We start from the raw sequence: 18,218 nt of genomic DNA on the forward strand, positions 1-18,218 counted from the left end.
TGTTCGCTTTTAAATGTTTACCAGAGAAGTCTACTATTCTTAGAACTTGAACTTGTTCGTTTAAGACTTTTCCTACTTTAAAAACAAAAGAAATGTTTTAACCTTGTGACAAGCAGCACAGTCTGGAGTTTAAATATAAAACTAACTGCTTGTTACTGACTGACATAATGGGCCTTAAGTTCAAAAGTATAATCATACAGCAAAATAAGATCTTTTATTATTCCTTGGTGTAATAACGTTTTAAAGAGTTAGTACAAGCAGATATTGTCATGCCTTTTTAAAAAACTGAGTATATTTTAATCTGGGAGTATTTCCTGTAATTATATCTATTGTCGCTCTATGAATTATGTTAACTTTGCAGCTTTCTTCTTGTTTGATGGCAGATACTCCCTTCACCCTGGCCAAAAAGCCTAAAATGACCAAAGAAAAGTGGGAAACAGCTAAACATGAGAGGTTTTTAGACAAAATTGGTGTTTTTTTTCCATTGATTAAGCACTTTTTCCAGCCAAGAGTGATACCATATATGCCCTATAGCTGCAGAAAAGGCTAACATTGTTATCTTTTTACAAAAAAACCCAGCTAAACATAAGAGGTTTTTGGACAAAGTGTGTGTTCTCCATTCTTTAAGCACCGGTTCGAGCACCAGTTCGAGCACCGTTTAAGCACCGGCACCATTTCAAAAGTACCGGTTTGTTACTGGTATTGAATAAAACCTAAACGATTCCCATCCCTAGTGCTCAGTGTGTCTGGTTTTGCTTCCCCTTGTCTCATTAGGTCTGATTCATCCCAGCTATCTTACCACCTGTTTCCATCCTCTCGTTGTCCTGCTTGTGTATTTAAGTCCCGTGTTCCTTCCTGTTAGCTGTTATGTTGTACCTTCACTATACTGTGTTTCTTCCCTCCGCATTCCCACTTAATTCCTAGTTGTCAGTTCCTCATTTATTTTGTAGTGTTTTAGTTTGAGTTTTTTAGTTTCAAGTTTTCTTTTTGTATTTGTAGTAAGTTATTTACAGCGAAATAAAAGCTGCTTCCTTTAGTTCATTCCTCTGTGTCCTGCGAGTCCTGCATTTGAATCCAATATCCTGCTTGCACACAAAACATGACATTAATCGTATGCTAATTGTTGCCTACCTACCGAGCTATGGTTAAGATAAGGTAAACACATTAGAAGAGCAAAGATGGAGGATGAGTGTTAGAAGGATGAGAAAATAAACTTTTTTCAGTAAAAGTTAATGTGGGAATCCCTGATAGGCAGAGACAAATGCAATCATATAGTAAAACAGACGCTGAAAATGGACCAGACTTCAGTCAAGACAACATCTGAGATCCATCCACAACACAAGGTTAATTAAGCTCCATTCTGTCCATGTAATCTTTCAGATATACCACGTGTTCATGTGTGTGTTTAAACATTCAACGATTACATTCCTTTTCAAGATAAATAAAGCACATAGAGACAACATGTTTCCATGCACCTCAATTTATTTAAGATTTCCACAACACATATGAATCAACGATAAGACCTAGACAGTTATAATTCATCTAAAAGCGTCACTCTTAGCTTTGTTCACATTAACTGGAAAACCAAAAAATCTGTTTTATTTGTTGTTGGATATCATCCACCTATGCTTTATTCAAATTTTTTATACAAGCCCAGATAAATGGTGTGGGTTGTATCATGAAGATCATAAAGAATGAAATTTCTGTACCACTTTGTTCGTGGCCCAGGTTAATAATGACTGACTCTAGTGTTGTAAGCTGACAGAGTGCTGGCTAACACTCTAACTTCTAAATAAAGTGCTCTGATTTGTAAAGCTGATATGATGGAGAAAAGGAAGGTTTTGCGTGTGAATGAGACCAGGAAAGAATGAGATGGACATCAATGATTTACTGTGGCACACAAAAAGGGAGCAGCTGAAAGAAGAAGAAGAAGAAGACGCTCACTACTGAGAATCATGAGCATCATGTCAAAACTTCAATATAGCCTATGTTGTTTTTGGCTAAATTCTTTACTGTTGGAACTGTTGCAAAGCAGATGTTACTATTGCAGAATGACACTGAAATCTTTCTAAAAAAAAATATTATTTTAGTTATACAGACAGTTATTTGAATTATCCTCTTGAGATACTTCACATAAATCTGACCAATCTCAAGTTTACACTTAGTTTAGGCCACCCTTCTCCACAGGGCACTATAAGCTGACTTCTTGCTTCTCTTTCTTTACACTTCTGTTGGGGTCACAGTGCCACCCATGAGACGGCAGTGAAAGGAGGTGAGGCGAGCTAGGACCTCTACCAGGGTGTAATGAGGAACAAGGATGCATAATCTGCGGGAGAGCACCACAAACAAGAGTCAACTTTTTGAAGCAATACAACATGCAGTACAAACCTCAAAAGGTTTTATGATTTCATATACTTTACCTCAAATGGAAGCTGTCAGTCATTTCCCCATGTTCACCTGCACCAGCTAATACACCCTCCTCTTCCAGTAATTTCTGACAGTACAGAACATCAGCTTTCAGCCCCAATAACTGAAAACAGAAGTGCATATAGGACAGTATGGCTTTCAACTTTTGTACCATCAGAATGATGTTTTTTTTTTTTTAATATTCACATTTTTTTCACAATCCCTCAATAGTCTGTTTTCAAGGTTAAGCCATGTAAGGAATAAAGATGGAATCAGGTTCAAGTAAGGATAATGGTTTGGCATTAATTTGTAATGGCTAAACTTAGTGGTTAGACTTGGTATTCCATTAACATTGATAATAGACTGATGGAGAAAGAAAGATGGAGGATTGTTGGAACATTTCCCACCTTGGCCTGCTCCTTAATCCCACATGGTAAGTGCAGGCGAGGAAAAACATAGATTCCTCCAAGCACTGGCTGACACCTTACCCCTGGCAGTTTATTTAGGAGCTCCTGAACCCATTGAGCATTATGGGACAGAGTAGCCAGGATGAAGAAGGTCTCCTTTGTGAACAGAACAACCAGTAATTAAAAGTAAGAGTGTAACAGAGGACAACTGTTGGCTTTTGCTGTTTCCTCACCTGCATGTATGTGTGATACGATGGGTCTCCAGATTGTGGCGGATTGACCATAAGATCCAAACCAAGCTGTCCTGTGACTGGAGTACTGATATCACAACACAATGTGTTATCAAAATAATAAATCACCTCTGGATCCATATTAACTACCTCCATGTATCCAGCCCTCAGACCACACCTAAGATGCAGACACAGATTATCTTAATTAATTTATCAATATAATGCATTTAAAATTTGAGAAATGTTTAAACTATTCATTTAAATGCATGTATGGTATAAGAAGGCATGAAAAGTGAAGCTTGAAAGTATATTTCAAAGTGTATTTAGCCTACATTAATTCTAATGATCAGTATGTGGTTGCATAAACAAGCTATGCTATAGAAGCCTAAAGCCCTTTTCACAAAGGATACGGCGCATACAGTGCTGCGCACAGAAACACATTCATTTCTATTGCTTGTGGTGCAGAATAATGGTTTACTGCTGCGTCAAGCAAAGTGCAGCGCAAGCATATCAGCAAAAGGTACTGACACATCCCGTGGTCAAAGTTCAAACCAGTTTAACTTTGACTGCTGCGCGTTGTTATGTAAATTTGTGCAACCAATAAAAAAGAAGCCCACAGTTGCACTAAGTTCTATGAGGTGCCGTAAGGGACATTATTACTGAAACGCTCTCACACACACTACTGAAACGCTCTCACACACACAACTGAAATTTTAGCTCTCACACACACAACTGAAACGCTCTCACACACACTACTGAAACGCTCTCACACACACTACTGAAACGCTCTCACACACACAACTGAAATTTTAGCTCTCACACACACAACTGAAACGCTCTCACACACACTACTGAAACGCTCTCACACACACTACTGAAATTTTAGCTCTCACACACACAACTGAAACGCTCTCACACACACAACTGAAACGCTCTCACACATACAACTGAAACGCTCTCACACACACTACTGAAACGCTCTCACACACACAACTGAAACGCTCTCACACACACTACTGAAACGCTCTCACACACACTACTGAAATTTTAGCTCTCACACACACAACTGAAACGCTCTCACACACACTACTGAAATTTTAGCTCTCACACACACAACTGAAACGCTCTCACACACACTACTGAAACGCTCTCACACACACTACTGAAATTTTAGCTCTCACACATACAACTGAAACGCTCTCACACACACTACTGAAATTTTAGCTCTCACACACACTACTGAAACGCTCTCACACACACAACTGAAACGCTCTCACACACACTACTGAAACGCTCTCACACACACAACTGAAATTTTAGCTCTCACACACACAACTGAAACGCTCTCACACACACAACTGAAACGCTCTCACACATACAACTGAAACGCTCTCACACACACTACTGAAACGCTCTCACACACACTACTGAAACGCTCTCACACACACTACTGAAATTTTAGCTCTCACACACACAACTGAAACGCTCTCACACACACTACTGAAACGCTCTCACACACACCACTGAAACCAGAGGCATTTCCGCTGAACAGGAAGTTGTTTCCTGACAAGGAAACTGATGGAAAAAGTGGTATATTTCAAAACACTACAAGGATGTCTACTCAGCAACCTGCTAGTACAGCAGTCCCCAACCTTTTTTGCGCCACGTAAACAATATAAAAATAAAAAAACGATAAATACCATGAAAACCATAAATAGAAATGTGTTCGAATTTTTGTGGAGGAATAAAACCCATTACATAGAAAGATCTCAGCTTGTGAAGGGATACAATAAAGGTGGTATCAAAACTCCAGAATTGGAATTTATGGTTGGCACCCTTAGAATTAAATGGTTAAAATCTTGTCTGTCACAGCCAGACTCTACTTAGCTCCACATCCCATGATTCTTGTTTAATAAAATAGTATACAGGATTAGAATTTATTCGAAATGTGATTTTGCGGCAAATAAAATCCCCATAAAGATATCAAACTTTATAAAACAGACGTTGCATTTTTGGGAAAATGAGATTTACCCACAACTTCTCCTCATAATTCAACCTTATGGAATAATAGGGTAATAACACTTAATCAAAAATCAATTTTCAAGAGTGACTGGTTTGAACAAAAATATTATATTCATAACAGATTTGTTGGATGATAACGGTGTCATTCTAAGTTACACAGACTTTTCAGAAAAATATTGTCTAAACTGTTCTCAAAGAGAATATAACAAATTTTGTGAACTGGTCCCACTGCCTCTGCTTCATTTGATTAAAATTTTTATGATATACAATAATTTCTCATCAGTGCTCCCAAATTTATTGCTAGGGCAATGTCAGCTGTTTGATAAAAATGCAATAAGAAATTTGTTAGTAGTTTCTTCAAAGACAAAATATTTCATAGTTACAACAGAATGGTTACATGGCATGGTTCTAATTTAGTTATTTCATATACACTGGATAAAGCATACTAAAAATTTATGAAATAGCCTATTCTACCTAAAGTTAAAGAAACACTTTAAACAAAACTAATACTGTGGCAGAATTTCTAAAAAAAGAGATTTGGCTTTGAGGTGGATCAGTGTTCTTTTTGTACTGATGAAAATGAAACCCTAGAACATCTTTTTTTTTCTATGCCCTATCAGACAATGTATTTGGTGCAACTTAAAAAATTGGATTTCCCTAAATATTAATGATGTGCCACTGTTTGAATTACATCATAATTTTTTTTATATGGATCATCTAGCATTGGATGTCTCAGACATTATTAACATCATCATACTTTTGAGTAAATATCATATCCATTGTGCTAAATGGAGGAACGCTAAGCCTTCTCTCCCTGGTTTTATTGATGATTTTAAGATATTTTTCTTTGCTAAAAAAGACAAAAAGCACATATGCCAAAAAAATAACCAGGATAATGCACGTCTCCCGCTATTCTAAATTTTGACTTATGCTGAGGCTAATATATTGTTAAGTAATGCAGCTGTCTCACTAAGGTCCAGAATCGATTTGTTCCACGATTCGATTCAATTCAATTCAATTCGATTTGATTATGGGGAATTTTGACAGTCAGAAATATTATAATTCAGATCAGTACATTTACATATTTTTGTATTTAAAAAAAGGAAGCTGACACACGCAAGACTTTATCAAAGGTGTGAGCATCACAGCAGATGCCTTTGTGTCAAAGTAGCTGAAGATAAAACACATAAAAACATGAAGGTGGTTTTCCTGGCCTGGGATTTTATAAAAAAATATTCTGCAGTACATCAAAAACGAAAGAAAACCATTAATCAACATATGAACGTTACCTCTGACGTTACAGCGGTTTTATTAGAGACACGGCTAACGTTTTGCATTTTGCATAATTTTAAAAAGTTTAAATTTATTCAGTATTGAACGGCAGAAATTAGGTTTTCTTTTCGGAAGTATGTAAAATGAAAAAAAAAAAAAACAGCGGCCGACTGCGCTGTAAACAACAGTAGACTTGTGCCTAACAAGCAAGCGAATAATGCAGAAAACAGATTTTTAAACGGAAAACTGTTCTTGAAGTACAGAGAGAGAGAAAGAGAGAGAGAGGGCTGTGCATGACGTGCGATTTTATCGTGGTGGAAGCAAAACAGTGAGGGAATTCATGACGATGTTTATGTGAAGCGCAGTTTGGATCTTCTTTTGCTGCTGGTTCAGTCAATATTGTTTGGAGAGAGATAAAACTAACAGCTTTAGAATCGGCGCAAAAACGGCGTGAAAACGAAGCGCGGACCTGCCGACAGATCAGAGTCAGCGAGCTGTCGGCTTTCAGCCCCGACCGTGTCCGTGCTGTCGGGTGAGAAAGGCGACATCTCACTGATTCTGATCCGCGGGTCCGCGCTGTGTGTTTACGTCTTTGTGCAGAAGCCGTGTACCTGCTCTGATTTACTGTCTTAGCTGTTTGGTGGTTGTTGAAATTTTGTGAGGTTTCACCAGAGATTCTGGCATTTCGGGCAAAATAAATTTATATTAAAAAATCGATTCAGGATTTTAATGAATCGATTTCACGTTATCCAAGCCAGAATTGATTTTAATCAATAAATCGATTATAAAAACCCACCCCTAACTAACAGGTTGCTGAGTAGACATCTGTGTAGTGGTTTGTTTGAAATCTAACACTTTTTCCTTCAGTTTCCTTGTCAAGAATTAACTTCCTGTTTAACTGAAATGCCTTCCTGTTCAACTGAAATGCCTTCCTGTTCAACTGAAACGCCTTCCTGTTCAACTGAAACACCTTCCTGTTCAACTGAAATGCCTTCCTGTTCAACTGAAACACCTTCCTGTTTAACTGAAATGCCTTCCTGTTCAACTGAAATGCCTTCCTGTTCAACTGAAATGACTTGGTTTTTCAGTTGTGTGTGTGAGAGCGTTTCAGTAGTGTGTGTGAGAGCGTTTCAGTAGTGTGTGTGAGAGCGTTTCAGTTGTGTGTGTGAGAGCTAAAATTTCAGTAGTGTGTGTGAGAGCGTTTCAGTTGTGTGTGTGAGAGCGTTTCAGTAGTGTGTGTGAGAGCTAAAATTTCAGTAGTGTGTGTGAGAGCGTTTCAGTAGTGTGTGTGAGAGCGTTTCAGTAGTGTGTGTAAGAGCGTTTCAGTAGTGTGTGTGAGAGCGTTTCAGTAGTGTGTGTGAGAGCTAAAATTTCAGTAGTGTGTGTGAGAGCGTTTCAGTAGTGTGTGTGAGAGCGTTTCAGTAGTGTGTGTGAGAGCGTTTCAGTAGTGTGTGTGAGAGCTAAAATTTCAGTAGTGTGTGTGAGAGCGTTTCAGTAGTGTGTGTGAGAGCGTTTCAGTTGTGTGTGTGAGAGCGTTTCAGTAATAATGTCCCTTACGGCACCTCATAAAGTTCAACCATAGGATGAAGAAAAAATTTTTGCGCATATTCGAGTTGGGTGAACTTTTTGACAGAAGTTAAGGTGCATAGTTTTTAAACTTCCAGAACTTCTTCTTTAAAGCTTTCTTCTTTGAGAGATACTTTTTTTTTCTTCACATTTGAACATAATACAACACAAACTCTCAAAGAGGACACAAAGTCACAGAGATACATGTTTTGAAATGACACGGAGCTGGGGCATCTAGTACATGTAGAACGGCCATAAACAAAACTGACATACAAGCAGAGCGCAGCGGCATTTTTAATAGATAAAAGGCAAATGGTTTGAACATGAATTAAGGCTGTAGATTGGGGAGAGCCTCAGGTGGGACTGGCGGAGGCTCTCAGGCCAGGCAGATCTCCGTGTACTAATGACAAGCTTGTATAGCAGAGTGTGTCAGATATAGATAGAGCCAAAGCAGACCCAGCAGACTTGCTGTGGTGCAAGTAGTGGTAGAATGGCCTGTTCTGGCTGGAACCAGGCTGGAACCAACTCCGGTGTTTCCTAGCATTTGCTACAATTGATTCATTTGCAACTTCAGCCAAATAGCCCAAACACTCACTAACCTAACATCTCCCAAAATTCCTTTTCAGTGGATGCCTCCACTCAAGAAGCCTTTGACACACTCTTCGGTTCAGCCTCCATCCCCATTAAGCCACATCCATCTCAGGTAAAATGCACCCATATGCCTTTTTCTCTCGCTGTCTCTTTCCCAAAAAACAATAGACAATGATGTTGGAGACATTGGCTAGAAGGAGTTGAGCACCCTTTTCTTTGCATGGACAGACCTTAGCCATGCCTTTTGCTCATCAAGCCATACAGATGCAATTTTTTCTGCACAAGTCTGGAGGCCTCCACCCGAGCCGGAGGTTTCTGCACCTGCTGGTCCCATCACCTCCGCCGGTCCACAGTGGAGCATCGCTGGACTGGCAATATCTCAATTATAAAGTATAGAAAATTGACTGAGGCCTAAAATGATATTATTACAAATATCTTTAAAAAAAACTACATTTTTGCGCCTCCAGCTTCCAGTTGAGCTCCAATGCCACCACTGTCCATGCGGCCATCCACCAGAACTTTTGTCTAGGATCCTGTTGGAAATTGTTGTTGACAAACATAAGAGACAGAACTCACTCTCTAATGCAGGTACTGGATAAAGAGTGGAAGGAGATCAGCTGCACTGTTTCTGCAAGCTCTATATCCATTTCAAACAGGACTTTCTTATAGGAAATAAACTCTCTGTCCTTCCCATACACGCTGTCCTGGTACACCTGGAGTGCAGAGGAAAGAAACTGATAGATAAAGAAAACCTGACAAATGCATAATAAAAAGCCAATCTGAAAAGACAGCTCATGGTCACCTCATCAGCTAACAGTAGGACTCTCTCAGCTGCTGCGAACTGAATCACTTCCTCTATTGACTTCCTGTCCTGCACATGGCCTAGAAAGACAAAGGTAATATAAACAGTGATGAAAGAAGACTGTATCTCCATCTAATGTACAGTACAGTGCAATAGTTACACCATTTGGCACATCCTCTACAGTGAAAATAACAAATAGCAAAGTTTTACAGATTACAGTCTAAAGTAAAATGTCAGTCATATATATTTAACCTCTTTAATATTCTGGATATTTATAATTGAGCTATTTGTATATATTAGAGCTATTTCTAATATTTTGTAACTTTTTAATATATTGTATTATTGAATTTATTTCAGTCAGTTGCTGTCCAGCAACTGTAACCACATAATTTCCTTCGGGATTAATAAGGTGTGCTGATTCGGATTCTCATTTCACTTAGCTACTGTGTTTTACTTACCTGTGGGATTTCCCGGGTTGCTGATGTAAATGGCTCTGGGCTCACAGTACCCCCGAGCAGCCTTTAAAGCTTGATGCATGTTGTCCAGGTCTACAGCCCACCCTCTCTCCTCTGTCAGCTGGTACGGTACCAAGACTACCCCAGCCTCCTCCAGCACATTGTACAGCATGTGTGGGCAGGGCCCAGGTATCAGCACGCCTGTCCGAGTATTCCCCTCACCACTGGCCAGCAGTTTCACAGCAATCTTATAACAATAATCGAAAAAGCTATATTTTTTTCCTTTAGGGAGAGCAATCTTTTCTGTCACTTTTTGCTACAGGTTATTAAAAAATCAGGAATAAATGAAATAAAATAAATGTTTGAAGCAGAAAACAAAGTAAAACTGTTTCCCCTCGCAACTCCCTTTGCAACAATGAGAGATCACTCACACATTTAAGCTTTTCTTTACAACTAACTCAATAAACTATGTTTAAAGGCTAAATTAATACAATACACCTGGTTGTTTCAAAGATTCTAAAAATATGTTACATGTAGAAGTAAAAATGTTTAAGCTGTTGTTTGAGAATATTTTGGTTATTTTGGTTGAGGTTTTTACAATGTGTAAAGACTGGACATTATTATTAATACAAATCATATTATTTTTCAGTTAAGTGCAAAGATAAAATGTGAAAGCTAAACAACTACTACAGTTTGCTATAGCAGAAGATACATAAAAAAGTCATGGAAAGGATTTCCACGTCATCAAATTGCTTTATTTCAGCATTATGCAGGTCTGTTATTCCAACTTAATGTACTTGAGTTGGCTTATTAATTAATGATGAATCAACTTATTTACTGCAGTTGAGTCCAGCTTAATTTAATTGAGTTGATCCAAGCCACGCAAATTACATTAGTCCAGCAAAAGCACTTAATGCTGATAAAAAGTCATTTATGAACAATAAATAGCAATAGCATACACGTGGTGTGTGTATAATTTCCTGCCTCTTGTGACCCTAGTGATTTTCCTGTGGTTTGTAATGATTTTGTGATATTGCTAGTCCAGGCAACTAACCAGTCTTGCTAGCTTGCATTATGTCATCTCAACAAGAATAAATTTAGCAAGTGTTATGCTGATGAATTTGATGCAGATTGTATATGTTTCAACTATGTTCACTATAGAAACATCAAATTGTTTAGTTCAAATTACAACTTAGACTCTTTAAATGAAATAACTATCCAATTTTAGTTTTTTGAGCGATGGTAAACCCTAAAGATTTGTGGGTGTGTGGTCTGAGTGATAGGTGTGTTCACTCAGATAACTGCACTTTCCAGCTGTCTGTTTTTATGCTATTGTGTCCTTTCAAAGCATTTTAAAAAAGATAAAGTGGCTGATAAAGTTGGACATTGCATCTTGCTTAAAATGTGTTTTATTGTGTGGCCTCCCTTGATGTTAGACATGTTTAATTATGTAGTGCAGGGGTCCCCAACCCCCCGGGCATCGGACCGGTTCGTGAGTCGTTTGGTATAGGCTGGGACTGATCCACTGCCCTGCGACTTATAGGAATAGGTGGCTGAGATGAATGTCATATGTGCTGTTGATATTAGTTTACTTGTTTCTAGTTTTCACGGTGCTCCATGATTGTGAGAGGAATAAAAGAATTGTGGACATCAGTATGAAGCGTGGATTCTTTCGACCAGAGTAGATACATGTAGCATTTGTGTAACTAGAAATAGTACGAATAGTGTTCAAAGTCATACCATTATAGCCCTTTGAGAGCCAGCAGAAATAAAGATGTTTTGGGCATATGAAGGAACTCCATCTCTTTTTGTGATGAACTCAGCGATGCTTTGCCTCACATGACGAAGACCAGAGGATGCAGTGTATGAACCTATCAAATTATAATTATTTAAGTATATTTCAATATACATGTGAGTTAAAATCCCAGACTCTCAAGTTTAAAATTCAGTTTGTACATGCAAATTTTTTAACCCTCACCCACACTTGCTCCGTCACAGGCCTCCAGGAGTTTCTGAGCTCTTATCTTGACATCCAGAGGAAAACATTTGTCTTCCAGCAGCTGAGGGTATATACACACTGCCAAGACCTGAGGAAGTAGGCCAGATTCAGAGAGGAGTTTGTAGACAAGACTTTTTGAACAAGGAAAGTGTTTTTAACACATTAAGAAGACAACATGGTTACAAATATAGGATATGTATGGTGCAAGAGTAATATAAAATGCAGGAATTAACAATAATCACTATACATTACATCCACTGCAGAAAGTAATGGACATAAATAAAGCACATGAAAATAAAATGGATAAATAAGATTACACTTAAAAAATCACAACTTATATGACAGATACACAAGTTTGACAGGAATGCTTACACAACACAAAAAGTTACACAACACAATTAATGAACACTAACCTGTCGAAGAAATGAAACATGTTGTAAATCAACTCTGTGGGGATCACCTGAGCTAACATCAATCACCTTCTTGAAGGGTTTCTGCGCCCCCTGCAGGACAACACATGTTTAGGACTCAATTCTCTAGACCCGAAACAGATTTTCTCATTTCTCGCAACATTTCTGAGGTTCTCAGCTCCCAAGTTAGCTAACAGTTTTAGAGAAACAACTCAGTTAAAACAATTAACTCATAAATGAAGAAGCAGTTTGAATGTTTATTACAGCTGAAAGTTTCTTTGATTTAATGAAAACCAGCCTGGTTAAAATATTTAGATTTTTAATCAAAATGGCAGTGGACCACAGAAGTGTGTTCCTCATCTTCAAATTTTCTTAACTCTTTAACCCTTAAGTAACCCCTGAAGTTCCTTTCTGAAGTGAGCCATTTCTGTCATATTTAACGCTTTTGGTTTAACTCTTTCACTGAGACTTCAACTTTGCTAGCTCTTCATTCCTCAAAGATTTTATCCAAGCAGCTCCGCTATGTTTGAAATTGCTGCAAACCTGTTGTGTGTGTGCTCTGTGAATATGCTTACATATATCAGGGGCAAATATGGGTTTAATATCTTGCCCAAAGACACTCAGTTAATCAGACTTGAAGAATCAGGGACTGATATTGTGTTTAATTAAAAATATTAAGTAGGTTGAACTCAATTTTTAACAATTTGTTATTAGAACTCAATTTAAGTAAGTTACCAGTACTTTTTATGCAAAAACGCTGATCAACTCAATTTATTTGAGTTGTCTTAACTTAGAAAAACTAAGTAAGCTGGAAATGTTGCTTCTCAGTGCGGAAGGCTGAAAGACGTGTTTTGAAAGTGCCACGCCACTACTGTCCCCCTCCCTAGCATGGATGTTAATGTTAGCTATGTTATATTGCTGCCTCTGTTCGGTGGTGTCGAGCCAAACGGACTTTAACGTGTGTTTGAACGAGCTGACGGTTCACTCGTTAAGCTGAAAGAAAGATGCTTTAATCACAGGAGTCACACGTGTCCACTGAACCATCTGGGAACTCTTCTTGTTTCGTAATAACACAAATACTAAATCCTCCTTCTTTTGTGCTGTTTTGTAGCAGTGTATACACCTGAGACTGTCACCTGTCTGTCTGTGCTGCACTCTCTCTCTGTTTCTTTCTCTCTGTGTTGTGTAATAAAAGTATGAACATGTATTTATAAGTTACACTTGTGTTTGAATCCTGCAGCTTATCACACATTTGATTTCCATGTGTGACAACTGCAAGTGTCCAGAGTGATGACAGACTGAGGGACCCACTGCTGCACATCATCTGTGAGGCATTGCACTCACTGAAGGAATAACTGAAGGAACAACATTTGTCTCTTATATATGATACACCTATATATGCACTGTCAAAGATACTTGTCTTTGAGTGAAGATTTAAGGTGATAAGACATATAAATAACTGCAACTTGAATCTGTACTGAGGCTCAGTATTTGACACAGAGTTCATGTTCACTGCTGTAATAGCTAATAATGATTAATATAATAACTATAATAATATTGGGCATATTATATTTACATTACCAAAGTGATATGACTTTAGTCTCATGAACAACATTAGCTAATTGTTATTTACTAACTAATCTTGAAATAACTGTTCAGTACAGAAATGAAGCCCAAAAATCATGTTTTACTGTCCTGTGGTCTCAGCCTCAGATACTTATCAAATCACACAAAGCTCATGTAGAAACAAACAAACAAATGAACAAAATATGTTCTCCTTCATTTCTGTCAAGCAAAGTTGTATGACACATTTCCAGCGGTTAGTATCATGGTTGCTAGGCAACCTGGGAAGCGCAACGGAGACTAGACCGTCGCATACAGACAAACTTGCTGTTTAATTTGCAAATCGAGCTCAACACTGCCCCTAGCGTCCTGGAGCACTTCCGTTGTGTTTTGGAATTTGCATGTGTTTTGGAGTTTGCATGTGTTTTGCATTTTGCAAGTGTTTTGGAGTTTGCAAGTGTTTTGGAGTTTGCAAGTGTTTTGGAGTTTGTACGTGTTTTGGAGTTTGTACGTGTTTTGGAGTTTGCAAGTGTTTTGGATTTTGCAAGTGTTTTGGAGTTTGTACGTGTTTTGGAGTTTGTACGTGTTTTGGAGTTTGTGAGATTATAATATTATTTTATGCCATGTTATACCCCTAATTAAAGATTGTGAATTATTATGTAGTTTTAGTTTGCATTATTCTCCTGAATTAGAAGAAGGTGATAACTATTGCATTTGTTAAACTGATTTGCATTACATTAGATTGCTGATTTATTGTGAATGAATGATATTGTTTTATGATGCATTATACTGCTGAGTTATAAGAAATACTGTTCGCAGAAAGTCATCGCCTTATTTGTCTGATTAGAAGAGAACAGAACATACTGGAGTTTTCTGCCCCATCTCAGCAGGAGCAGATAAACAGGGAGCCAAGGTCGTAGCTTAGGCACTGTGTGAGAGAAAGCATGTGAATGTTTAGGCTTTTATGATAAGGTGGGGGCCACTAGAGGCTATAAGAGTTTGATCAATGCTCCACCATTTTGAGATCTGATGCTGTCTGCGTACGGTGTCCATCTCCCACGCGTGTGATCATTAAAATCATTGTTTGACTCAACCCGGCCGGACCAGTGTTGTTATTGTGGTTTTTCCTCTTGTGTCCATCCCCAATATTTGAATCTGTAACAAGTTTGCAAGTGTTTTGGATTTTGCAAGTGTTTTGGATTTTTCATGTGTTTTGGAGTTTGCAAGTGTTTTGGAGTTTGCAAGTGTTTTGGAGTTTGCAAGTGTTTTGGAGTTTGTACGTGTTTTGGAGTTTGCAAGTGTTTTGGAGTTTGTACGTGTTTTGGATTTTGCAAGTGTTTTGGAGTTTGTACGTGTTTTGGATTTTGCAAGTGTTTTGGAGTTCGCAAGTGTTTTGGAGTTTGTACATGTTTTGGAGTTTGCATGTGTTTTGGAGTTCGCAAGTGTTTTGGAGTTTGTACATGTTTTGGAGTTTGCATGTGTTTTGGAGTTCGCAAGTGTTTTGGAGTTTGTACATGTTTTGGAGTTTGCATGTGTTTTGGAGTTTGCAAGTGTTTTGGAGTTTGCAAGTGTTTTGGAGTTTGCAAGTGTTTTGGAGTTTGTACGTGCTTTGTCTCTAGGGGCCACCGTAAGAATGTAACCAAACTGTTTATCATTGAGAAAGTGTGATGGAACATTAACATAGTGTTAGTTTTTAACCAGCTGTTGTTATTATTTAGCCAGTTTTTGTCTGTTGGAATCTTTCTCCTACAACAGAACATAGATGTGATGCTTCATATCTTGAATATGGAGGAGCAGACATGAATTAAAATGTATCCTCACAGTATGCAAATGCCTACGGGGACTCTCTTCTCTTCTACATTTGGTATTTTACATTTGGCCCACATAAAACGTGATTAGTCTGATCAAAGAAGTCCTTCCCGACCACTGCATTCAAATAGAGTGGGACAACATTGCTGCTTCCACAAACTGCAAACCCACTGATGTGTATTTTTAATAGATTAATTATATGTTTGTTGGAAGACGTAATTACACACCAACCTCCTATATATTTCGGAGTACACTATGGTTTTTGGCTATTTAATAGTGTAAAATAAATTACTGACTTCACCTTTAAAGGTGGTGTAACACTACTGCTGTGTATGTGGAGAAGATGTAGACATTTGTTCACAACCCTGTGACAACCATTAAAAAATAAACAATTAAACAGGAATCTGTAACTCTCAATTTGTAAGACCTTCTGATTAGTAGACGGCCTGCTTCAACATCTAAGGCACAGCCGCATAGTGTAGTTGCATGTTGTCACCTTACTGAGATGCTGTATGTTACTTTAACTCCTTTAATTTAGCACTCCTCAGTAGATCTAAGAGTGTGTAGATAACTGTAAATCCTGTAAGCAAGTAGAGCTGTCTTGTCACAAGTGATTTTTGTGATTGTTTGCTATGACAGATCTGTAAATACCTTTTATGTGTAAATCAAGGAGTTTGGCAAGTGTCAACTTACCTATATTTACATCTCCAGTAGGGAAATGTATGCATTCTCATTTACACATTTGGCTACATGTTCTAAAAATAAAAAAATAAAAAAAAAAAACCACACATTGCGTTACCACTTGAAGAGAGGCTAGTCTTTCCCGATGTTTGCTACAGAGATTGCATTTACTTTATTCCACGGACACTTTTACTTAAAAGAAAGATATTTTGGATATATAAGTTTGAGCTGATTGCCAGGACTTACCAGTGAAATCTCTTTTCTGATTCGTTCAGCCAGATTCTGAAGCATAGTTTGCGGAGAGTCTCTAAGCCCTCTCACTGTGGGGTTCACATGTTGAAGAGAAGTCATCATCTCCATGAAACAGTTGAACTCAAATGTTGGAGCTGTCCATTTAAAACTATTGCAGTCCGAGGAGCTTTGCCAGACAGACACTGCTTCTTCCAAATTACTTTCTAGCACAGACTTTCCCAAAATGTGGGGCCCGCCCAAAGCCATTGCGGGGGGCGGGGGCAACGCTTGGACACTGCTAGCACAGGGCGCCACACAAACGCAAAGCAGGAGATGAAGCATCGCTGAATGTTTCCAAACCAACTTCATTCTAAGCCAAAGACTAGAAAATATGGTGAAGCATATCTTCCCTTTCAGATGTTAGCTCTTTATACAGTAAAGTTACAGTGGGATACAAATAATATCAGGCTGATTCTGCCATCCTACCACGATTTGGTCCCCCTGTCTAAACAGACAAATAGTATCCCACAGCTGTTTATGTTTTTAAACCCATTTTGCACAGAGAGGCATTTTTTGAAAAATGTATTGATAGCAATGTTGAATATTATTACACAGAATAAAAACAACTACATGTAAAATAATTACACCGTGACGCCTCTGCCGTTCTAAATAGAGACAGTAACTGCGTGTTTATATGCAAGCGTGTAAAACCTGTAAATCTGAATATCTGCCATTCTGCAATTCATCTCATGTAAACAATAACGTGACGCACAGCGTGACGTGAAAAAAGGCACATACCTTTGACGTTGCATGACGAACTCTGTATTCCTCCTCCACACGTAAACGCAAAAAAGGAGTTTTAAAATCTCAGTTTTCTGTGATTCGAAACGCCGTTTACGTGTGGACAAAACCGCTGCGTTTTCAAAAATACCCGTGTAGGTGCGGACGTAGCGTAAAAGAGTTAGTAGTTTATTTCCTTACTACCTGTAATTTATTGCAATTACTTGTATTTGCGTAACTGTTTACTAAATATTTGAGGTGTGAAACAAACCGCAATGGAGCAAAATATGGGTGTGTGTGGTTGGAGGATGTGTTTGTGCGTGAGTGTGAGTGTGCGCGCGCGGGGGGGGAGGGAAAAAAGTTTGGGAACCACCGCTTTTCTTTGCAAGCTCCTTTGACTACGATGACCTGGATGACTGAGAACCTTCACAGACATTTTGGGAACCACTGTTCTACCACAACAAATTAAAGAATAACTAACTGGTGGACCACTTCAACAGAATGAAATGGGACTGCAGGTTTAATATGTAATTCTTTGACCAGAAAGAGACCTATGTACTGGTCTAAAAGAAAATAATGTAATGTAAAACCCAAGCAAGAATATTTATATATTAACTTGTATTTTTAAATAGATCACAATATTTTAGAAATTTGTGGTTTTAATACGCAACTGTTTTTGCAGTTATTAATGACACCATTCCTTTTATAAGGCTCTTATTTAATTTACACTGGGGCTCCAGTCACATACATATCAGCATGTTCCGAATAAATAAACAAGGGTCAATAAATATTTTTATCATATGACTACCTGTTGAACAAGCTCTTTGTAATGCTTGTAATGTAATGCTTTGACAAAATCAGAATAGAAATCTACTTCATTTGCCGATCAAGGATAAAAAGCTTGGCAACAACTATTCTTCAGAAATGCAACATAGGAATAAGGATAAACACCGTACAGAGGAAAAATAATAACTAATAAAACAACATTAAAATA

At 38.1% G+C, this 18,218-nt stretch overlaps 1 protein-coding gene across 1 annotated transcript; it reads right to left on the reverse strand.

Moving 5' to 3' along the window:
* Positions 1 to 1,473: 1,473 nt before the first annotated feature.
* Positions 1,474 to 16,813, reverse strand: LOC147309807 (alanine aminotransferase 1-like). Its single transcript, XM_086269434.1, has 11 exons — positions 16,460 to 16,813; positions 12,164 to 12,253; positions 11,730 to 11,838; positions 11,492 to 11,622; positions 9,755 to 9,998; positions 9,297 to 9,376; positions 9,071 to 9,207; positions 3,047 to 3,221; positions 2,814 to 2,969; positions 2,421 to 2,530; positions 1,474 to 2,326 (listed from the first exon to the last, which is right to left on the reverse strand). The coding sequence occupies exons 1-11, from the start codon at positions 16,811 to 16,813 to the stop codon at positions 2,221 to 2,223; spliced, it is 1,692 nt and encodes a 563-aa protein (XP_086125560.1). The 3' UTR covers positions 1,474 to 2,220.
* Positions 16,814 to 18,218: the final 1,405 nt, after the last annotated feature.

Source organism: Aulonocara sp. 'chitande type north' Nkhata Bay, linkage group LG17 (genome assembly GCF_057382095.1).
Source record: "Aulonocara sp. 'chitande type north' Nkhata Bay isolate Kocher_YH1m ecotype deep benthic linkage group LG17, A_spYH_male_GT1.1, whole genome shotgun sequence".
Classification (NCBI taxonomy): domain Eukaryota; kingdom Metazoa; phylum Chordata; class Actinopteri; order Cichliformes; family Cichlidae; genus Aulonocara; species Aulonocara sp. 'chitande type north' Nkhata Bay.